Genomic DNA, 24,831 nt, shown 5'->3' with positions numbered 1-24,831 from the left:
ACGGTGTTCAAACCAGTTTTAATTTATGGATCTGAGAGATGGGTCAGAAGTAAAACACTTGACCAAAGACTAGAGAACAGAGACATGAGAGTCCTGAGAAAGATTAGAGGCATGAACAGATGGCATCAATGGTAATATCATATTAAAAACGAGGATATTAGGAAAGAACTTGACATTGTCAACATCCAGGAATGCATTAGCAGAGCTAATCTCAGGTGGTATGGTCACTTAAACAGAATGTGCGAGGAAAGATTAACAAAACAAGTGTTCTCTGCTAGGTTGGCAGCAAAATGACCCAGAGGAAGACCAAGATATAGGTGGATTGATACGGTACAAAGTGCCTTAGACAATAGAAATATAAGATATGATAATGTTGGAGTCTTGACCAGTAACAGACTGATTTGGAGGAAAATTGTAGATAGGAAGTTAGTAATGGTGTAATATTTTTCATGTAGTACTATCATATCCTGTACACTCCTTGAGGGTACATGGCAGGAATTTGATGATGAGTTTTGTATTAAAAAAAAATCTTGTATTCTTACCCATATGCCAAATAAATAAGTAGCATACATATACTTTATCCCAAATTAGCTGATGGATGAGTTGATGGTGAAAACGTTTTTTGTTCAATAGTTGATTTTTTTTCGTTCTCAGATAAATTATGGAATGTGTACCAGTAAAATAATCAGAAATTATTGAAAACAATCTTTATAACAATTTTCTTTTAAATATATACATTTGTATTTACAGCGATAACAAGTGTATTTCCAACAGTCTCCAAGTATCACTTAAGATTGGTATAATTTATGCTAATGAATATATCCTAAATGAGTTCATGGAAAAAAAAAAAAAAAAACAACTGTACAAAATATTGGAAATGCATCACAATGGAGCAGAAATTCTTCCTTCTCCATCTGAAGTTCTTCCTTCTCCATCTTCTCGTTGTTGTTGTTTCTTTATCTTTTGCCATTTTTGAACCAAAGATGGAATGTTTTTCTTTTTAAGGGCTAACCCTGAAGTTAACTTTGTCTGTAAGATAAATATATGATTTAGAAACATTAGCTTATAAACATACAGAACAATTATTTTATTATGAGCAATAGAGAGGTATTTTTTTTTCTTTTCCTTAATTTTTCAATTTACTGCATTAGCAAACAACAATATAACTATTTAGAGATTTCCAATTTTTATTATTGTTTATTTTTTAAGAATTAATTTCTGGACAGTATCATAATTTTTTATTTTTTAAAATCAATCTCCACACAATGTTCATAGTGTACTTTAGAAACTACAACCTTTGTTGGTTGGGATTGTTTGCTACAGACTTGCTTGATCAGAAGTTCAAGTGACCATAATTTACAAACTTCAAACTAAATGGATTCAAATCATACAGTATTTCTCACAAAGTGAAGGATTATGTTTGCACATTGTATTTGCTCAAGTCAGATGCAAAAACATATCTATATGATGGCAGATGTAGAAGCGGCAACAATACTGTAAATTATGAACGCTTCAAGTCTCAAGCTGCTGTGTGTGTGGGGGGGGGCATGTACATGATATTTTGAACAGTAGCATAAGCATGACTTACATCAGTTATAATGCAGAGAAATATTTGTAGCTGAAGTAGCTAAAAGGTAGAAAATGCTTTTCTAGATTACATTCACAAATCACATTCTAGTCTATAAAACATTTCACAAAACTTTAGCAATGCATGTGAATTAAAGCTAGCATTGAATTATCATTATTATTTTACAGTATCTCCATGGAATCCGGAGACTCATCGTGAGAGACATAAATCAATCATCATTCACACAATTTCTATCATACCTCTCCTTGAATCCATTCACTGTCAGGGAACTCGCAACCAATTCTGGCAATCCATTCCACTCACTCACCATTCTCTCTGCAAAAAATTTGGTCCCCAACCAGAATTTGCTTGCATCAATTTAATAAAACCCCTTTAACATCTTAAAAGTTTCTATCATGTCTCCCCCTTTTCTACCTATCAACTAAACTTTGTAACCCACAACCATTCAACCTGTGATCACAGGGAGTATTCAACAACACTGTCACCATCTTGGTCACTCATCTCTGAATCTTTTTGACCACCTCCTGGTCCCAAAGAAACCCAGGTGATGACCAAATCTGTGTGCAGTAGTCAAGATGTGGCTGAATCATAGCCTTATAAAGAGGATAATAACTTCCTAATCTTTAGTTGTTAGTGTTTTTCAACATCCAAGTAATTCATTAAGCTATTTAACCAACTTTTGCAACATGCCGCCTGAACTTAACTCTTTGTTCACCATTATCTCCAAGTCCCTAGCTTCATCAATTTACTGCAAACCAATACCATCAATATGATGAATCATATGCAACCTTTTCAATCCAAAGTGCATAACCTTACATTTTGCAACATTAAATTGACAATCATTTTCCTTTGTCCACAAAGCCAATTTATTTAAATCATCCTGCAGGATATCTACATCATCTTTATCAACTATTGCTCTCTGCAGCTTTGTATCATCAGCAAACAACTGAATATCCCCTTTTAAATCTTACCCGATGTCATTAATATACAAATTAAAGAGTAGTTGCCCTAGTACCAAACCCTGAGGTACTCCACTAGTCACCATCATTCTCATAGACTCCACTCCACCATATACTACTCTCTAATGTCTGTCTGTTAGCCATCCTCCCTATTCAGTTTTTGGAATAGTTTTCCATGTGGTATTCTGTCAAATGCCTTGGCAAAGTCAAGCAGTATCATGGTGTAGTCATCCAATTCTGTTGTCATTTTATTATAAAATGTGAATAAGTTACTAAGACAGGACCTACCCTTTACAAAGCTGTACTTCCCACTATAGAGTATCGCATCCCTCGACTATCGCAACACTCTGCTTGATGGTATCCCAAAGAATTTCGTCTCGTAAATCAAGAAAACTGACCATAGAACTACACTATTTCAAACAGTAACATGTCCTGTTAGGGTTAGGTGCCAGAGATGGAAGCACTTGTTTGCCAAGTTCTTTAATGGTTGCAGCTTATAATTAGTGATAGTCTATGGCCAGCTATCTCTGATTAGCTACCGATGGAGATTGAAGTGCCCACTAAGTTTCCAAAATCTAGATAGTGTTAGAAGGCCTCACCTATTCCCTATAAAGGGAATAAAAGGCATAAGCTAATTTGATTACGAAGCTCACAAGATCGCTAAATTATTATTTTTTTTTTTACTTTCTTGGTGTTGTTTATACCGTGAAGTGCTATTATGAATAATTAACACCTAAGCCATTCTATACGTTTACTCTGTCACTCTTCTTTTAATAACTCCTTCATATCCTTTCTCACATCATACTTTTCACCTTTCAAATCATTTGTATCTGTCAAAATAATCAACTCTTTCATCCAAGCAATCTACTAATAATCTAAATTTCTGCACCAGGAAAACAAGATTTAGTGATATCAAATCCTCTTATTACAGAATCACCATAAAAAATAGAAAGAAAAACTCTCTCTTGTTCTTTTCTCACTTCGTCATATGTTCCTTTTTCTTATCCCACACTCTTCTCAGTTCTACCAGTAGCCTGTCATTTCTGTAATCATTCAGGCTCATGCTTTATCCTTGTGAATGGCTACATGTAAGTGCGATATTTCCTTCATGACACCCTTTTTATTCCCTTGACCTTTCAATATTACACTTTCATCAACAATCTTGCTGACAATTCTCCACTCTGGGATCAGCATTTCATTTACCTCACACAACTGGCATTCACTCTCACTCTCAGAAGACTTCTTATATACTCTGTCCAACACCGCTTCCACCACAAATGAACCATCTGAATGTGATGATGGCTCAATTGCAGTGACACACACAGAAAAAGCCAACCTCCTGACTTCTTATCAAATTAATGTATGTACTACAACAAATGCCCCCAAACATTTGTCACACCGATACTCTCCTGGTCCTGACAGCATATCTCTAGAATCAACTCCCATTCAGTGTTGATTTTACATTTTCATATTCTACAGATTGCAACCATTCAACCTGAAAATTAGCCTACATACAACTACGAGGAGTGACAGATCTTTACCTTCGGACTACTGCCCAATTTCTCTTACTCAATCTCTCTAAAGTAATGGAGAACTATCAACACTCAACTTCTATGCTACCCAGAAGGCATCAGAGTAATAAATGTACTCATTATGTAGATTCTACCACTTTCAATCAACAGGGATTCTTCTTACCAGCATGTTGAAAGGCTGGGTAGTGGCCTTTCCTATTATGCATAGCATTTCATACATCTAAAAGGATGTGTACTTTGCATTATGGGATACATATTAAGGCAAGTGATGTGGAGTCATTAGCCTCTATATACAAGTAACTTAGACATCAAATTTTGCATGTTAAAAATATTCAAAGCACAAAACACGGTTTTGTTTCCTTGGCTAAAGGATTAAAACTAAGGAATATAATTTCATGGTATCTTTAATGTTCTTAACAGTGTCATGCATCTTTGGACAAATACAGTTGGTGAGTCTTGGGTGATTTCTTATCTCCAAGGGTTTTCGTAGGGTCTATTAAGCAAGCTCCGATCATTTGGTCTATCCTATGACTTCTGCAACTGGACTGCCAGCTTTCTTACTGGATGCATGCTATGCATAATGATGGAGGTTCCTTATCTTCAAACTATGTAACTAATTCTGGGATCCACAAGGATCTATTGTTTCATCCACCCTCTTCTTCGTATTTATAACAATGACCTATTCCAGTTAACTGCAAACTGAACACATTACAATTCTCATTTGACAAACCTTCGATGGAGTCCAGATAACCTTGTCAGTTTTGATGCTAGCAAAACAATTCTGCCCCATCTCCCAATATAAAGAACCTTTTACTTCAAGTCTTACTCTTGACAACACCCAATTTTTTTTTTAGAGAAGATCTCTCTCTCTCTCTCCTTGGTATTTCTTCTCTTGCCAAAAACTTTTGTTTCCTCAACCTTCCTTTCACTCAAAGTGTTTTACTCAGAACAGATATTAACCCTACGTAAATTACAAATCTGCCCAACCAATCAATACTGTTTTTAATGGGTGGTGCCCATAACTCCCAAAAAATACCTAACTCAATACAGAGGAGAGCAATTAGGTTGATTAATGACCCATCTCTTACCAATTTTCTCTGTCCTCTCATAGAGATGTTCAGTTTCCACTACTTACATTTTCTACAAATACTTCCACGGCAAGTGTTCATCTGAACTAGCTTAAACAATTCTCCTACCCTCTGTTAAATCCACTGAAATATATTCAACAACTGCTTAACACTCCATCACAGTTCAACTCCAAAGAATAAATTTCTCCTAGTCCATCTCTTCAACAGAAGTCCTCTGGACCACTCTCCCGTGTTATGTTTCCCAAAGAACACAAACTATAGCTCTTAAAACTAAATGTAAACAAGTTCCTTCTTGCTCATCCACATTACTAATATATTATAGGTCGTCTAATCTCTTGTGTATGGGTCTAATCTCTTGTGTAAAATGACATCCTGGCAAATCAGTTCTCTCCCTGGAATTACATGAAGACTTCTTAGAATGTTCATGAAATAACTAAGTGATACCCAGTTTGGAGCAGAAAATTACAGCAAAGTGAAATTAGTACACATAAAATCAAGAGCAGTATACACAAAGCTTACAAGGTCCACTTTTCTCTTACCTTAGCACCAAGAAGAAAGAAGAGATGAGATCATAAAGCTCAGCCTCAATGAATTCTGATTTCCAAAATTCCAATTTACAAAATTTTTTTTATAAAGTGCATCATGTTTGTTTTGCAAATTAAAATCTAGGTTAAAGCAAAAAAAAAACGAAAGCCCTGCTACCTATCACTTATGAAAAGAACAAGAAGCACTTTACCACGAGATGTTATACAACAAAGAGAAATACATTTGTATCAAATATTTTTATCTACTACAACTCCCACTTATAAATGGAAACATTCTGGCTGCAAGACAAGTCGACTACGAGCAATCACCATTAAAAGCTATGTATACCATTTGGACATCAGGCATGAGTGTGTGAAAGAAAAAAAACAGTATTGAATGGAATTTTGACAAAATTCCATCAATACCGACAAGGTTCAATGTGGAACTCTAATCTTTATCAAAGAGTGACAGTAGAGAAATGGGAGTCCTTAGGATTTCACTTTTCTTTAGACTAACCAGGTCATTCTAGTTAGCAATATGTAGAGATTTCACATGTGTGTGTGTGTGTGCACATGCATGCAGGAGAGACAGAGAGCCTTTCAGATAGAATCATCAGATAATCAGCTATGAAGACAATTTTTACAATATTAAGAAGTGAAATGGATAATAAAACATTTGCTGCAGAAATTAAGTTAGCATTATTAGTAATAGAAGTAATAATTCTTAACTATAAAACCAAATGCAACCAGGTTCATGTATACATAGTCTAGCCATAAATGCTGTTACAACTTTAACAGTGAATAAACCTTTAATCTATCAGTAAATCATTTACAGCTTTCAGCACATACAAACCACATGTATAACATGCATATAGCAGCACTCATTTGAAATCCTCCTTTTGTCTTCATGCAGGTTTGAAGTCCATGAGGTTATATATCAACAGTAGCATGCACAACATCCAACAGAAATGCTGTCACTGCTCGTTCCAAATTCACCTTCAGGCTGGCAATGCTGGGGTGTTGTTTCTTGCAGGTTATGCTCTGACCACAATTTGAAGTCCAATGGATTCAGATCACAACTTTCAGGGCACATTCACCTCCAACCACCGTTGTGTGGTCCTTACCTTGTGTACAGGGGATGAGTCCTGTTGGAAGATCCACTGCATACTGTGACACAAGGCATTGTTCAGGGGCCATAACACAGGTTCCAGCACAGTGGCAGAAGTTTTGATCCCCCCCCCCCTTTCTTGCAGAAATGCAACTTGGATACTGCCCTGATATGTCCCTCCCCCATTCCCCAACCATCACTGATGAAGGAGTGATGACCTCTCTGAATCCTGGGTACCATGGCACATGATGTGAAACCTTTTGGGGTATATATATGATCATTTTGGCAGTTAAATAACTCTTCAATGGTGAGATCTTCTAATTTGTGAAGAATCTCTATGTCTGTTATTCGCACACTGCTGGAGAAGTGCCTTTGATTTTTTCATCCTCTGCCACATAAGTTGTGGTATTAGGAAGTGTCCAGTAGAAACAATGATAGGCTTGCAGATTATCAGTTAGTACATGTGACATCATTCTCTGTGAAATGTTCATCTCTCGTGACATCACTTTCTGCATTCTCACAGGATTACGGCAGAGGCATGCCTTCACAGCCCTCACAAGATGCTGCATCCTAATGCAGCATGGTCAACCTGTTCTTTGATGGTAATATACATCATCTGTATCGTTATATTGATTATTAGTCTGATACACAAAACATCCTACTGAACCAGAGTGTTTTCAGCATGCTGAAACTAAAAAGTGGCTGTATTCCAACAATGCGAAGTGCTATTACAGCAACACAGTTCTCATAATCTCCCTACTGCATGCTAACCCATACAGTTAGACAACTCTCTTTCTACTGATAAACACATGAATGTTAGCTGTGCATAACACTGCTAAAAGAAGAAGAACGAGGCTCATGCAATTCTGTGGACAGTGTGGGGGTAATAATGTATGTAATACAATAAAATACCATTTGTCTAACCTTCAATTAACCGAACCATGCATGTTAACCAACTTCTATGAGGGTGGTTCCATAAGTTTCCGGCCTGACTAACTTTTAGAGGTTAAAAAAAGAGAACAACTGTGTCATTTTTCAACATAATCTCCTTTTACTTCAATACACTTTTCACATCTTTGAATTAACATTTCTGTATCTGTACTTTTGTCAGCAAAATGGCCTAAAACTGCATTTTTCACTGTCATCTGTAAATTTTCTTCCTTGAAGGTCTTCAGTTTCAAGAAGAGATAACAGTCACTGGGTGTTAGATCTGGGCTGCACGATTGGTGTTCAATCTCCTGAAAGTTTCGTTACAGCTTTTGCAACAATAGCTGCATGGACTGGAACATTTCTGTGAAGCAGAAGACCACCATGACTCAGCATTCCTCATCTCTTCTCCTTTATGGCGTCATGCAGTTTGTGCAGGAGTGAAACAATATTCTGTATTCACGACGTGCAGAATTCCCTGGCAATCCCAAAATATTGTTGCCACAATCTTTTTGGTGGACTGAGTGACCTTGACTTTGCTCGGCAGTGCTTTGTCTGGTTTGCATCGCTCCATGAGTTCCCTTTTGGAAAGAGGATTATAATAAAGGATCATGGTTTCATTCTTGGTGACCGGATTCCAGCACTTCTCTCTCTCTCTCTGATTCCCTTGGCAAAGCTCTAAAAACTTACAGGTCACACAATGCTCCTTCTGAATTAAAGAGAGAAGTCTGTGCACCCATCCTGCTCTGACCTTTGTCATGTGAAACTTCTCATAAATGATGCAAAAGATAGTTGTTATAAAAAGCCCCAACCTTGATGAGATTTCTTTGAGCTTCAGTCATCTGTGATTAACAGTTCCTCCTCAACAAGGAACTCTTCAATTCCAATCATCCTCTCTAGTCAGCCACTGGAGAGGATGACCAGAATTGAAACCAAATCCCATGTTTGTTACTAGATCTTTGAAACAAGATGGTGGTAGCTATCTGCCTACTGATATGCAAAAAATTAGGACTAAATAGTCTTGTTTATTCTCTCTGGAAGGAAAAAAGACATTAAGAAGAAGATTTAACAGGAGTAGAAGAAATTGTTTGCCTAGAATCACTTTTTTCCCCATAAAAGTGATTCTAGACATACTATAAGTGTTAGAAAACAAACATGTGACCAGAGCTGGCGCTAGGGTCTTTGATGCCTGCATGCAATTTCTATCTAAGCACCCCTGTAACGATCCGGGAGTGTGTGGTTCTTTTACGATAATAAAAATTTTAATTATTTGAAATTTCTTAAATAAATTTTGACAGAACAGCCACACGTTGGTTCGCTAAATGTAACGAACTGGGAGTGTTGACTAGGCAGGATAATCGTTAAAAACCCGTATATTAAAAAATTCAAAAGTTAAAGCAAATTTTGATAAAGCCACTTCACTTTAATCGTTGAATATAATGATACAGGGATTATAGCCTTCCCACTGATCCGAATCACTAACAAAATTAAAATAAATTTTGATTAAAGTTAAAATTTATTTGAACTAAAGTTTAAAAAATTCTTGCATTTTACAAGTTACTAAATTCTTAGTAACTTGTAATAATTTTTTATAAGTGGAACTATCTTTTAGGAAATTAAAAGAAACTCAAGATAGATGAGAAAATAATAAAATAATTCAGAAATAATTAGAACATTTAATATAAGTATTCAAAAAATAATATCTTTACAGAATAAAAGAAAATAAATTAAATTACATAAATATACTCGAAATTTTTTTTATTAAAATTTTAAGGTTTTTGATTTCATATTCACAAAATTAGAAATAATGGTCTTAATGTCTAATTCTACACATATATCATTTTCAATAGCTATTAATGCCAAACTAACAAGCCTTTTTTGTGACATACTTGTTCTTAAGTAGGTTTTAATCAATTTCAACTTGGAAAAGGAACGTTCATCGCTTGCTACACTAACAGTTAAGGTTAATAGTATTCTTAAAGCAATTGAAAAGTTAGGGAAAGATAAATTATTGGACACAATAAAATTAAGAATATCGAAAAGGCTTTTGAATATTTAAATTATCCATCCGAAAAATATCCCGGAAAGCACATAACTTGTCATATAGTTCTATTGCATTTACATTTTTATTTTCGCAGTCCTTCAAGAGAATCTCTAAATCGTCACAAATTTTTCGTAAATCTTCGTTATTAATTTGTAGCAATCTATACAAGAAATTGAAATTATCATATCTTTTAGTTGTTCAAAATGTTCTATTAACGAGCACACTGCAACGTCTAGAAGTGTATAAAACACATTCACTCTAAATTTATCTTCTGGTGATTGTGGCGTTTCATCATGATGCTCGTAGTCAAATTGCCGTGTCTTCTTTCGTCGTCGAACTTCCGTACCAGTTTTAAATTCTTGTTCTCCATCCACCTCTTCACTCAGTTATTTTGCCGTTTTTAGAACTTCTTTAAAATTTGTATCTGATCGTTACTCTTGTATGAATATTTTTAAGTTTTCGCAAGTGTAATGTTCATATTTTTGTCTTGAAGCATTTTACTCACAGGGTTTATTCTGTTAAGTAAATCATACCAAGCTATAAGAGAGCAAATAAATTTGTAAAATAAATAAAATTAAAGAAATTCAACATGAAGCACAAACATTATGTGCTACATAATGTTTGTGCTTCTTGTTGAGTTTCTTTATTAAAATTTTCATTATTTAAAATTTCAAAATGTGCATCATAAATTTCTCCTAACTGATATCGTAGAGGGCAGATTGCATTAATTTTACTATCCCATCATGTTTCTGATGGCTGTTTCAATGTTAATTTTTTACGAACTTTAAAAGGATTGCCCAACGTTTGTAAGAGAATGAAAAGAATTGTATATTTCTTGAATAATTGCATCTGCATTCACTTTGGCTGCATCATTAATTATTAAATTTAGAGTATGAACAGAACATGGCACGTAAAAGCTAGAGGATTTTTGTTCAAAAGCAAATTTTGGAGCCCATATTTGCCCCATTGTCATACCCTTGACCTCGCATGTCTTCAATGGTAATGTTCCATTTGTTCCATTATTGTTGCACATAAACCACGTCCTGTGGAATCTGATATATCTGCAAAACCTGAAACGCTTTCCCTGATCTTGACAATTCCATTGTCACAGGAAACAAAGCGAATAACAATGGTCATTTGTACTGTTTTAACTTGCATGAGGTGTGCAGTCTAAAATTATGGAATAATATTTAGATTTTAGAATTGATAATAAAATTGTATCCCTGATTGTGTTACTTAAAGTTTCCAATGATAACTAATAATTAAGGAATTGACATCATAGACTAGAAATATAAATTAAATAAACTTTAATATATACTTTCCGACATTTCGGCAAACGTTACGTTGCCATCTTCTTGGGAACCTAATACAAAGACAAGTGCACGTAAGTACTACATAACAGCAAATGAGAACAGAAGCTAGGAAGCTACCGTTTTCCTGAAGTCCTGATGGTCACCGGCGGGCTATATTGGTAGTTTCTTGGCCTTTGGGCTGAAGTTCTTCTGATAAATGTTTCCCAAATTTGGGGCAGTCTCATGCATCCAAATTTGTTGAGGTTTGGCATGTTCCTAAGGAGTGAGGCAGATTCCATGAATTGTCTTTCATATTTGAACTTGGTGTGCAAAACTTTTGCTTGCTAAGCAAAACCTCCAAAACCCAACATATCTATTAGTGAATACAAGTCACTACAAGAATTGAAGAAAAACAAAGAAACAGTTATCACCAAAGAGGATAAGGGGAACGCCACTGTGGTACTCAATTTTAATGACTACACAGGTAAGCTTAAGGCATTACTATTAGATCGAGCCACTTACCTCCCTATTGAATACAATCCCACCAACTCTCAAATTAGAAAACTCCATAGGATCCTTAACCCGTTCATTGTCAATCACACAATATCGCGTGATACGAGTTCTCACCGGGTGGCCGATCACGCGTTATCGCGTGGACGTCGCTACCAAGTTTCTAGGCGGAATAGTATAGTGGCCACAGCGAAACGGCTCGTAATATTTATATTGGCCATTAGGGAAGGGATCGACTTCCGTGGAGTGGGGATGGCCGCCAGCCATTGTCTATTGTTTATGTTAGCCAGTGCGCACAGTGGTGGCGTTCGGGCAAGGCGACGACGCGATGATTTTGTTTAGTTATTCGTTGATTTAGCGTGCTTGAAGTTTGGTTTTTATTTATTTTGAGTATTGTTTTTGTTTTTTTTTTTAGTAAGTTCCCTATAAATGTTGATTTTTGATAATTATTTTTTTCTATTTGTACGTTATTTTTAAAAATTCTATGTGATTATAGAAGACTGATAATTAAAGTTATAATTATTATATTTAAATGTTTTTTATTTGTAAAATATATAACTTATTTGACCGAATTACATATCACGCGATATTGCGTAATAGATATTTAGAGTACATAAATCCTATGTACATAATAATAAAAGCATATAAATAATATATTTAACTTATTTTGAGCACAATAAAAACTAAATAAAAAAATAAAAAAAATTTGGCCACCACATGAAATTCCAATTTTCAGCTTGGCAATGAACGTGTTAAGGTCACTTCTTGGCCTGTGGAGATTACCAACAGACTAAAACCATATAACTCTAGACCCCCCCCCCCCCCGCATATATGGGCTCCCAAAAATACATAAAGAAAATGTGCCATTACGCTGCATAGTGGATGGCATTAATTCCCCCACTTACAAACTAGCCAAACATTTAGCCAAAGCACTCTCACACTATACTGGCAACACACCATCACACATAAAAAACTCAGCCAACTTCAAAGCCAGAATAGAAAACCTTACACTCAAACACACTGACATAATGGTCAGTTTTGATGTCTCCTCCTTATTCACAAATGTCCCCCTCAAAGAAACCTTAGAGCTAATCAGAGTTAAATTTCCTCCCAATATTTCAGCCTTATTTCAGTTTACAATGAACTCAGGCTATTTCGTTTGGCAGGAAAAATTCTATAAACAGATAGAGGGGAGAGCTATGGGTTCACTACTTTCCCCACCCTTGGCCAACTTCTTTACGGAGACTTTTGAAGAGAAAGCCTTAAACTCAGCCCCACAAAAGCCTACCATATGGCTTCGCTATTTGGCCACATGGCCCGGATTCACTCCTCTCCTTCCTAACACACTTAAACAACCAACACCCTAGAATCAAGTTCACCCTGGAAAAAGAGAAAAACAATAACCTCCCCTTCCTAGACACACTAGTCACCTGCCAACCTGATGGAACTTTGGTTTTCTCAGTTTATAGAAAACCCACCCATACAGGCAGATACATTCACCAACAATCCCATCACCCCTCCTCACAACAATATGGAGTTATTAAGATACTACTCAACAGGGCAAAAATAATCTGTTCAAATGATCAAGCCCTAACCACCAAACTAAATCACATCCGTGACACTTTCTCAGCCAATGGCTACCCCCGGAAAAAAATCCAAAAAATACTTAAACCAGTTATCCACAAACCACCTCCCCCCCCCCACTTCACAAAAAAGATTACTCTAAATCCATCACCATTCCCTATATCTGAGGCACCTTGGAAAAAATCAACAAAATCTTAAAAAAACATGACTTGATTACTTGTTACAGACCATATAGAAAATTAGCATCCCTTATCTGCTCCACTAAAGACCAATTACTCCCCCTAGACCTACCTGGTGTAAACAACATAAATGGCGCAGCCGGTAGGATATAAAGTATAAGAAAGTTAATAGAATAGAATAAGAAGAATAAGTCACAACATAAATGGTGCAGTCAGCAGGATATAGTTTAGCTAATTAAATCTTAATTACAAGCTATTTATAACAAGTTGCTTTTGGTAGCAGATCAGACGACTAAGAGGTAGAAGTTTAGTTAAGTTTTGTTGAGAATTTTAGTGAGTAATTTAGTGTAAATTGGATGCAAGTATGACTGAACCCTCCAGTAATTTAGGCATGGATAACAGGGAATTCTTTCGTTATATTAACCCACAGCAGGTGTTCCCACAATTTTCGGGCGAGGAGACTGATGACGTCCTAAATTTTTTTAGTTACATAGAAGAGCTTAGAAGAGTTGTTGGAGGATGGACTGATTTTCAGTTGCTAGTCCTACTCCGAGGTAAATTGGTGGGAAAGGCTAAAGCTTTCCTGTATTCTTCACCCATTCTCAAGGAAACCCTGGATTACTCCCGATTTAAGACGGTCCTAATTTCTGAGTTCTCAAAACTGGGAAGCTTAGGACTTAACTTATGGAAGCTCCAGAGGTGCTCTCAGAAGGAAAAGGAAAGTGTGGCTGAGTTCCATAACAGGTTACTGACGATAGCTAGTACCCTAAGTGTCCTTAGTGAAGTAAAGCCTCACTTGGACTGGGACATTTTCCAACAATTCAGACAGGGAGTCAAACCTGAATCGAAGGAGACAGCATTCGATAAGAAATTATCCAATTTAAGAGTATGTTACGATGCTGTAAAAGAACGCGAACAATTGCTCGGAGACCTTCGTCCCACACATGTTCATGGGTCAGTAAATATAATTGAAGAGAAGGGAAATTCTGAAAAGGAGCAAAGACATGATATACAGAGTAAGGAAAGGAGAGAAAGATCAAGAACAAGAGAGAGACTAGAAAGGGACAATAAGCAAGAGATAAACAATTTGACAGAGTCTTATAATGATTCAGATATAATCAGGGTTATTGTAAAACAAGAGATAGAAATACTCCAAAAACCCATTATGGATAGGTTAGATGAGGTAATGAGACAATTAGGAACGTTATCTGTAAGAACCCCAGAGCCTAATTGTAGCAGAACTGAGGAAACCACTAAGTTGGTTAAACAGGAAGTTGAGCGTCTGCAAAGACCCTCTCTAGATAGATTAGACTCAGTTATGCAGAGACTATCCGAAGTCGAACCACAACAAGAGACAGTTATTTCTCAAAATCAAGGGCGAATTAATGACCAAAGAGGCAGAGAGCCCCCAAGATGTTTCAGTTGTAACAAACTCGGACATTTTGCTCAAAACTGTTACTTCAACAAGAAGCGCTTTGGTAGAGTTCATGTCAGAGACTCAGATTCACATACGTATACTAACAGAATATGGAAAAAGGAACATGGAAGAAAGGAGCAACCTTATGAGATAGAAGTGAAGGCCAGTGCATATGGAAAATACTGCAATGCTTTGCTAGACACTGGGGCCCAAGCATCCATCATATCGGAGGATTACTTTAAATTAATAGAACCTCATGCCAAGGATAATATCACTAACATTAAACAACGAGTTAGAGTGTCAGGTGTCACAACTTCCATGACTCGTGCTTCTCGGTCTGTGAATCTAAAGTTATATCTGCCTGAGTTCAAATTATGTGTTTGGCAGGAGTTTTTGATCCTACCAGGATCCTCTCTTCCACACACCAAGCTGATCCTAGGCAGAGATTTCCTATCAAGGTATGACTTTAAATGTGATTACATGAGGAAAGAAATATACTTATTGGGAAGGAGACAATTTACAAGGAAAGAAAAAATTCCAGAGTTACTTAAGGAAGAAGGAAGAGAGAAATGAGTCTCAAGAGAGGAATCGTGAGTCCCCTGTAAATAAAGTGAAGAAATCATCACATGAGGAGGTAGTCTGTGAAAGGAAATCACAAGTAGTTAAGGTTAAATCAGAGGTAAATTTTTGCAAGACTAGAAAAGGGAAGAGAAATAAGAACCAAAGAAATTAAGTACATCAGTTATGTATATTAAGTATATGGATAATGAATACAAAAAAAAAAAAAAAAAAAAAAAAAAAGGAAAAGGGGAAGGAAAGTACAAAAAAAAGGGGGGGTAACCCCGTATATAAGAGGAAAGTGGAACACTTCAAAAATAAAAAATTTCTCTTAAAGAAATTTTTTTTGTCTAAAGGGGAGACCTTTGTTACACCCTAATATCTTAAGAATATAGAATTCTCAGCTATCATGGTGTAACATGAAGAATAAATAAAATAAATTAAAAACCCTGCATAAAAGATAATAGTTGAATTAATTAAAAGAAAAAGAAAGATTCTTGCATCTAAAAAAATATATAAAATTAAAAAAATAAAGGTGTTTGTTAAACTAATTAACAAAAGAAAGAATATATTAATATTGTGATATGATTTAAAAGAGAAGATTTAACTAAATAAGACAGAAAAGGATTAGTCATAAGAAATGGTATGTGAGAGGCTAGAGATTAAGTTATTAAGTAAATTCATAGAAAAAATTTGAAAGGGGATTAAGTTAGCGGCTAGCACAAGAAAAATAACAGAAAATCGCTTAGGGTCAATTCCCGGATTGAGACATCGTTACGGGCTTGCCGATCAAAGGACGTTTGGCAGAAAAACGCCACCCTAATTGGTCGGTGAAGTAAAAACAAGTAGGGGGCGGAGAAAAGAAGTTAAAAAAAGTGCCGTTAGGAGAGCAGGTATAAAAGGGTTGGAAACCCCCCCCCCACACACACAAGGCTTTTTTGGTTTTGGTTTTGATTCTGTTCCAAGGGAGCCCTTCGCGAGCTCTTTCGTAGGGATTTCACGGTGTTTTCCTGAATGGCGAGATTGGAGTTATATCTCCGACGTCACAACACGGAAACAAAGGTGAGCGGGATTTCGATTCCATATTTCCTATGTGAGAAGCGAAGAATGCCATATAGTCGAGGAAAAGAAAGCATATTCTTTGTGTTTCGACTTCAGTGACAACTACGAGAAGGGGAAAGAAGCAAAGAAATCAATGTCCACGTGGTGAGTTGCACAGCCGATATATAGATGATTCAGAGTGTGTTCGGAGTTACGAAAAGTTAAGCCAGCATGAGCCTAGTTCAATCCCAAAAAGAACGTAGGAGAAGCAGATTATCGGTGAGGTTATATCAAGATAATTCAATCAGAAAAAGGTAAAGATCCATATGAAAACCCCAAGAAAGAAAGGTACTGTAAAATATATCTAATGTTAACTAAAATGTGTCTGTGATAAGTATCATTATTCTAATACAGAACTGTTAAAGTAACCAAGGAAAATTTATACTAGGACTTTAGTATCTGACAGAATATATTAAAAGTAAGCTGGCTAGTGTTAATGTTATGTGAATAATTAAGTGTCCTGTGAATTTTGCATGTCTATTGTAATGTATTGGAAAGTTAAAATGTCATAGTTGTGTGTTAGTGCAGAAAAGGGTTTAGTTAATCTACTTAAGTTTGAATAGTTAAATAGTGTGAATCAATCTTATTTGTCCATGTCAAGTGAATTTATGTGCTGAAAGTGTATGGTGGCATGATCGTAATACTAGATATGTGTTAGTGCAGTAAATGGTTTAGTTAATCTACTTAAGTTTGAATAGTTAAATAGTGTAAATTAATCTTATTTGTCCATGTCAAGTGAATTTATGTGTTGAATTGTTATGGTGGCATGATCGTAATACTCATTATAGGATCATAGCCTAATTACTTGTAATAAGCTAATGTTAGTTTGTAAGTATTTAGTTTAGCATTAAATTGAGTAATCACAAAATTTGAATTGTACCATGTTAAGGAATTTAATAAACCTTTGTTCAATGATAATAGAGTTGTCTGAAATTGCTGTCCAATGCACCACTTGAAAAATACGAACCTAATCACGCAGGAAATTAATGTTAAGAAACGAGATAAAGTGTCACGACTGCAACATACTTACACTTTCAGACATATTTGAGTTCTTTCTCCTTGTTTTTGTATATAATATCTCAAACTAAATATCCCAAAAGGAGCAGTATAAATACAAATATTAGGGGTACTAAGAGGAGGAATAACTTAAGTATTAGAAAAAATTTTGGAGATATCTCGTGCGTAGATAATAGAAGAACATAGATAAGAGGAAATTACTAGATAGAATAAGAATCGTAAAATGGGACACAACACAGGTCCCTTGCAGCTGTAAATTATCCTACTTTGGCCAAACAGGCAGGACAGCAAATATCAGAATCTCAGAACACAAGGATTACATCCGATTTCACTAGTACAGCCACTCTGGACTTGCAGACCACGCTCTGGATACTCGCCACAGAATAAGATGGAAGAAAGCCACAGTAATACATCGCAGCAAGTTCAAATATGAAAGACTATTCATGGAATCAGCCTCAGCCCCTAGGAACATGCCAAACCTCAACAAATTTGAATGCATGAGACTGCCCCAAATTTGGGAAACATTTATCAGAACTTCAGCCCAAAGGCCAAGAACTGCCAACATAGCCCGCCAGGGGGAACCATCAGGACTTTAGGAAAACGGTAGCTTCCTAGCTTCTGTTCTCATTTGCTGTTATGTAGTACTTACGTGCACTTGTGTTTGTATTAAGTTCCCAAGAAGATGGCAACGTGACGTTTGCCAAAATATTGGAAAGTATATATTAAAGTTTATTTCATTTATATTTCTAGTCTACGCTGTCAATTCCTTAATTATTAGTTATCATGTCTAACCAGCGTATAAGCCTCTCTACAAGAATTAAAATTTCCAATATTTCATTTTGACTGTCTTTACTCAAATAGTGTAGTCTATTGTTTCGTTGTAGGGCCCTTTCAACATGATTTTCCATAACGGGATCAAACTTCCCAAACAGTTAGACTAATTTTAAAAAAATGCTGTTATTTCTTTCATATAATTTATCAGATGATCCGCGAAAAGCTAAATTTCGGCTACCAAGGAATTTTATAATTTCAATCAAGCGTTCTAAAACACTCGTCCAAAGTTTCTTTTCCATTTCATACATGCTTTGAGCCTGGAAATCAATAGTAGTTTTGTTTTTTTAAATTTTTATCAAGTTCCTTCCATTTTAAGAAATTTTTCATGTGAGTTAAACTAGTCTCATGTAAATGCAAAGTTGTAATTACATTTCTCCAATCGTTATAATCTTCTAGAAGACTCAGTGGGTGATTCGGTTGATTCAGTAGGTGCGACAAGTTTGCAATAAAAGCAAAAAACAGAATTTAAAGTTTCGGAATAAATGAGCCATGTTCTTGGCACGAGCTCCCGTTTTCCATTTTTCTATTATAATACGTGTCACCAAATTTATGACCATATGTATCTCTGGGATATATTATATTTTTATTTTGAACAGCCCCATTTCAATTAACAACTCGGAATTTTTCATCAATATTTCCCCGTTCACCTGGATCTTCTAAATTCACGGAGACTAACACATTGTTAGTTTCGTGGTCAACTACAACTAAATCTTGTTGTAGTTGACTAAATCCTAACTATTTTTCACTTAAATCATGTTCAATTATCTTGTTCAATAGTTGCAATAGTACCTTCATGCAAATTGGAAGATGTGCATGGTTCTTCAACTCCGATTTCTGATGTATCGAGTTGGTTACAATCTGCATCAGAATATTTTAATATTTTAACAAATTTATTAAGAGCCCCAGTTTGTTTCTTAATATCTGCTTCTTTCGCAGCGTGACGCTTATGATTTTGTGCACTGGATAACTTTTTTTTAAATTTTTGATTCCGTTTCTATTTTATACCCACAAGAAATTATTACACAACACGACACAGAGACGAAATAATAGTGCTCTACTGTCAGTAGCCTACTGAGATGCTTACCATATGACTGGTTAACTAGCAACAAATGTTTTGTATGAAAATTCATTTCTGAGCATAAAAACTGTTCATTGTTTCACTTTGATTTTCCATAATTTTTTTTTGCAGCTGGAGCAGGCTAAATGCTTGACTGCAGTAGACACAACATTCTGCAGGCAAGCATTTAGCCTGGTCTAGCTGCAAAATTGTAAACAGCCGACTGATCAAGGAGGCGGCAATATACATTTTTAAAAAAATTTTTATTCAGTGTATACGGCTTCATTTATTTTAATATTGATCATTCTAAGAATTATTTTGTTTTTATGATAAAAATTTTGTTTCTTAAAAATTAACTTATGAACCGTTCCCTGGCAGAGGCGCCCCCATCATAGCGGCGCCCGCATGCCCGCCCTGCATGTGACAATGATCTTGTATCAATAAATAATAAATGGGCATGTGTCACTGATAAAATGCAAGAGTTTTTAATTCACTGACAGATAATACAATCTAAGTAGTTAACATATTTGCTTCAACATTGGTAGTTAGTGTCAAATTAGCCATAGCATTAACTAAAGCATCTGTATGGTTTCACTTGACTTTGCACAATTTCTATGAGTGATTATTCAAATCCAAAAGCAACAGATATGCAACAGTTTTAACATGAATATACCAAACAGAAAAATCAAAAATAATGGTAACTGCAAAAGAACCAATAACATGTAAAGTAGAACTAAATGGAAAAATACTGGAACAGGTAATGAAATTTAAATACCTAGGAATAACTACACTGAAAACATAACACAGCATGAAGTAAAAGAAATAAGTAGAAACAAAAACAAAGTAAAAGAAGGCTAATAAAATATCATGATGACTAAATTCAACAATATGGAAAAACAAAGATAACAAAAGTAAGAATATGTAAATCAGTAGTCCAACCAATACTGACTTATGCAAGTGAAACAAGAATAGAAAAAACACCAAAAATACAACAAATACATGTGAAATGAAAATAAAGAAAAACACTAAAGTATAAAGAGCTAATAAGCTTCATTTCGGCAATGAAAACATTACTTAAATTAAGGGGATATTGAATCCCACATAGTTTTAAAACCGAATAAGAAACTCAAAGATTGGAATCAGAGAGTTTCTTGCCGAATATAGTAAACTATAAAGTATCGGCGGACACTAGCGTTAGCCAATGCAAGTGATCCTAGTACATAGTACATTACTGGGCAACTCGTTGCAAAGGTGGAGGAAGAAGTTCAGATCGCTATTCTTAGGTATTTTCCATAATGTAAAAACACATTTCTTAGGAAATGTATGCTGTTATTACATTATGGAGGGAGGTCACTACCCAGACCGGTTTCAGCCTTTTTTGAGGCTTCATCAGTGAGCAGCTAGACCTAATACCAAAGTGTATAGCGAAAAGAACTTATGTACTTTGCGAACGAGTTTTCCAAACAGGTGCAACCATTAAGTTACTAAAGTATAAAGAGCTAATAAGCTTCATTTCGGCAATGAAAACATTACTTAAATTAAGGGGATATTGAATCCCACATAGTTTTAAAACCGAATAAGAAACTCAAAGATTGGAATCAGAGAGTTTCTTGCCGAATATAGTAAACTATAAAGTATCGGCGGACACTAGCGTTAGCCGATGCAAGTGATCCTAGTACATAGTACATTTCCATAATGTAAAAACACATTTCCTAAGAAATGCGTTTTTACATTATGGAAAATACCTAAGAATAGCGATCTGAACTTCTTCCTCCACCTTTGCAACGAGTTGCCCAGTAATGTACTATGTACTAGGATCACTTGCATTGGCTAACGCTAGTGTCCGCCGATACTTTATAGTTTACTATATTCGGCAAGAAACTCTCTGATTCCAATCTTTGAGTTTCTTATTCGGTTTTAAAACTATGTGGGATTCAATATCCCCTTAATTTAAGTAATGTTTTCATTGCCGAAATGAAGCTTATTAGCTCTTTATACTTTAGTAACTTAATGGTTGCACCTGTTTGGAAAACTCGTTCGCAAAGTACATAAGTTCTTTTCGCTATACACTTTGGTATTAGGTCTAGCTGCTCACTGATGAAGCCTCAAAAAAGGCTGAAACTGGTCTGGGTAGTGACCGCCCTCCATAATGTAATAACAGCATACATTTCCTAAGAAATGTGTTTTTACATTATGGAAAATACCTAAGAATAGCGATCTGAACTTCTTCCTCCACCTTTGCAACGAGTTGCCCAGTAATGTACTACAGGGTGTTTGGGATAAATTTGACATATTTATAATTAATTATATTTTTCCGTAAGTTACATGTATTAACACACACTTCTCTTCATTTAAAAGTTTGGACCCTTCTTCATTCATAAACAAGATGTCAGAAAGGATGGATAGCTGGAACCCACCTGAATCATGGAAGAGAATAACTTGTATCATGATGATTCGTGCCCGCCATCAAAATAAGGATATTACGACTGCTGCCCAATGCTCCCTGAATACAGTAAAAACAATCAGGCATGAACTAGAGACTTGCAATGGTGACTACGAGGATGTAGCAAGAAGAAAGATCCCTAGCAGACGATCTGATTGCGTTCGTACAGCAGAATTCCTCGCAAATCTGCAGGAACCGGTGTTGAAGAACCCTGGCATTGGAATTCGGGCTTTGTTCGTGGAGTTGCTAGCTGTAGTCAAGCCCTGGATAACAAGGGTAGCCAATGGTAGGCCGTATGTATGGCAGTAGGATTCGGCCCCTTGCCACACCTCTGGGAAAAGTCAAAAATGGTTGTCTGAAAATTTCTACGACTTCACCAGTCCAAATGTTTGGCCTCCAAACTCCCCAGACCTTAACCCCATGGATTATTTTGTATGGGGCGCAGTTGAAAAAGACACCAATCGCACTTCCAGTAATACAAAAGCCCAGTTAATGGATAAAATTAAAACAGTTTTTGCGGCCCTTCCCAGGGAGACTGTAGCATCAGCTTGTTCGAGGTTCCGAAGCAGAATTGAAGCTGTGATCGATGCTAATGGTGGTTATTTTGAGTAAATCTTGTTGATAGTATTGTAATTAACTCTGCCTGTAATTTTTTTTGTCAATTCATTAAATTTAATAGATACAAAGAAGATTTTCTTTTTCCTTACGAAACTGTCAAATTTATCCCGAACACCCTGTATGTACTAGGATCACTTGCATTGGCTAACGCTAGTGTCCGCCGATACTTTATAGTTTACTATATTCGGCAAGAAACTCTCTGATTCCAATCTTTGAGTTTCTTATTCAGTTTTAAAACTATGTGGGATTCAATATCCCCTTAATTTAAGTAATGTTTTCATTGCCGAAATGAAGCTTATTAGCTCTTTATACTTTAGTAACTTAATGGTTGCACCTGTTTGGAAAACTCGTTCGCAAAGTACATAAGTTCTTTTCGCTATACACTTTGGTATTAGGTCTAGCTGCTCACTGATGAAGCCTCAAAAAAGGCTGAAACCGGTCTGGGTAGTGACCTCCCTCCATAATGTAATAACAGCATACATTTCCTAAGAAATGTGTTTTTACATTATGGAAAATACCTAAGAATAGCGATCTGAACTTCTTCCTCCACCTTTGCAACGAGTTGCCCAGTAATGTACTATGTACTAGGATCACTTGCATTGGCTAACGCTAGTGTCCGCCGATACTTTATAGTTTACTATATTCGGCAAGAAACTCTCTGATTCCAATCTTTGAGTTTCTTATTCGGTTTTAAAACTATGTGGGATTCAATATCCCCTTAATTTAAGTAAAGAAAAACAGTTAATAAAATAAAAATTTCATAGGGTGAAAAAATGAAAAGATTTAAGAATAATATCAGTGACAATCCATAAACAAATGAATAAAAAAGAGAAGTTCAGAATGGAACAAACACATTAATAGAATGAATCCAAAAAGAATAGATACAGTAGCAAGAGACAGGAAACCAAATATGAAAAGACCAGTTGGTAGACTAAGAAAACAATGGACAGACCACCTGTACTGAAGTAGATGCAACAAGTTGAAGCAAAAAGCAAGAAGAAGATTGACAATAGCTTATAAACTGACCAGGTCCAGGGCTGAATACATGATTATAATATATTAGGCAATCACAGTACTCCACCCAGGTAGAAACTTGACTAGTGAGATATTTGCCTGACTATGGAGAGCTAGCACAAAATTTTCCAAACCCAGACTATTACAATACATCTTGCACACCTACCTGAGATTGCACTTACAGAAAATTATAACATTTAAGTTAGAAAAGCATGAACAAAAATTATGAGAATAACAGGAGTATCAGTAAGCATTGGCGTTACCTTTTTCTTTTCCTTTTTAGGTGCAATAACTAATGTTTCTGAAGCTGTGCTTGAACCCAGAGATGCATCTTTAATATTACTTTTAATCCCTGCATCAGGCACTGAAGAAACAGAAGAAATTCCAGATGTCAGTGAAATAGCATCACCATGACTATTTGAATATGATACTTGGGAATTCAGGCTTGCAGCCACTGAAGTATTAGAGGAAGAACCTTCGCATACGGATACTGCAGGTGAATATCCTGATGCAGGCTGTGGAGGTTTAGCAATTACCACAGCCTTTTCCGGTGTAGAAGCTGAAGTTGATGAAACCACACTGGAGGATCCTTTGTTAGTTGGTTCTGCAGATGTATAAGATTTCAATGATTCTGCTTTATTGGAAGGCACTTGCTTATATGAATATTTTACAGATGAAGTATTTACTTTAGAACCAAATGATGAAGATTCTGAGCTATTAGATTCATCAAGGTCCATTTCAATATCTGGTATTTCACCTTCTTCTAGCTCAGTGCTATCTGGTGGTGGTGGTGGTGGACTTTTTGGGGGAGGAGGTGGTGGGGGGGGGAGGTGGTGGCGGAGGAGGTGAATCCACCCCAGGTGGAGGAGGTGGTGGTGGAGAATCTACTCCAGGTGGAGGTGGTGGTGGGGAAGGTGAAGGGCTATGTGAAGAGGAATTAGAATTTTCATCTATCCATGTGACAGGGATAGCATTCTGAGTAGTCCAACCTAGGAAGAACAAAAAAATATGAAAATTTTAAAGCAATATATCCTACAACATTTTCTATTTGTATTTTTTATATTCATCATCAGCTGTATTAGTTTCAAAAATCTGATTTCTTAACTCACATTTGTATTCTTCTGTGTGTGTGTGTGTGTGTGTGTGTGTGTGTGTGTGTGTGTGTGGGGAGCATATATATCTATTACAAGGCATTACTGTATACACAGTAATATCTTGCATAGTGCAGTTAATAGGTGCCAAAAAAAAACTGCGCTATGCAGAACTGCACTGTTTAAACATTATAATGCATTCTGAACAGAAAATTACAATATTGGTAGAGGAAAACATAATCGTGCATCATTTGTTTACTCAAACTCACCAAAAATATTAACATACACACACAGAAAAGTTAAAAAGTATTAAAATACAATGAAAAAACAGTAAAGATTTTTATTG

The 24,831-nt window shown here is 35.9% G+C and overlaps 1 protein-coding gene across 1 annotated transcript in view; it reads right to left on the bottom strand.

Annotated features, from left to right (window-relative positions):
• Positions 1 to 701: 701 nt before the first annotated feature.
• LOC150092546 (uncharacterized) overlaps positions 702 to 24,831 on the bottom strand; it is a 44,752-nt gene continuing 20,622 nt past the window's right edge. Inside the window, exons 2-3 of the mRNA XM_090414599.1 lie at positions 23,658 to 24,383; positions 702 to 1,029 (exon numbers count right to left, since the gene is read on the bottom strand). Coding sequence (XP_090270725.1) covers positions 883 to 1,029; positions 23,658 to 24,131 — 621 coding nt within the window. The 5' untranslated portion in view covers positions 24,132 to 24,383 and the 3' untranslated portion in view covers positions 702 to 882. The remainder of the gene's footprint in view (positions 1,030 to 23,657; positions 24,384 to 24,831) is intronic.

This window comes from Typopeltis vanoorti, chromosome 25 (assembly GCF_054136105.1).
Source record: "Typopeltis vanoorti isolate ZY-2024b chromosome 25, IOZ_Tvanoo_1.0, whole genome shotgun sequence".
In the NCBI taxonomy this organism is placed as follows: domain Eukaryota; kingdom Metazoa; phylum Arthropoda; class Arachnida; order Uropygi; family Thelyphonidae; genus Typopeltis; species Typopeltis vanoorti.
Note: the sequence above shows the minus strand (reverse complement) of the source record. Positions and strands in the feature narration are given on the sequence as shown.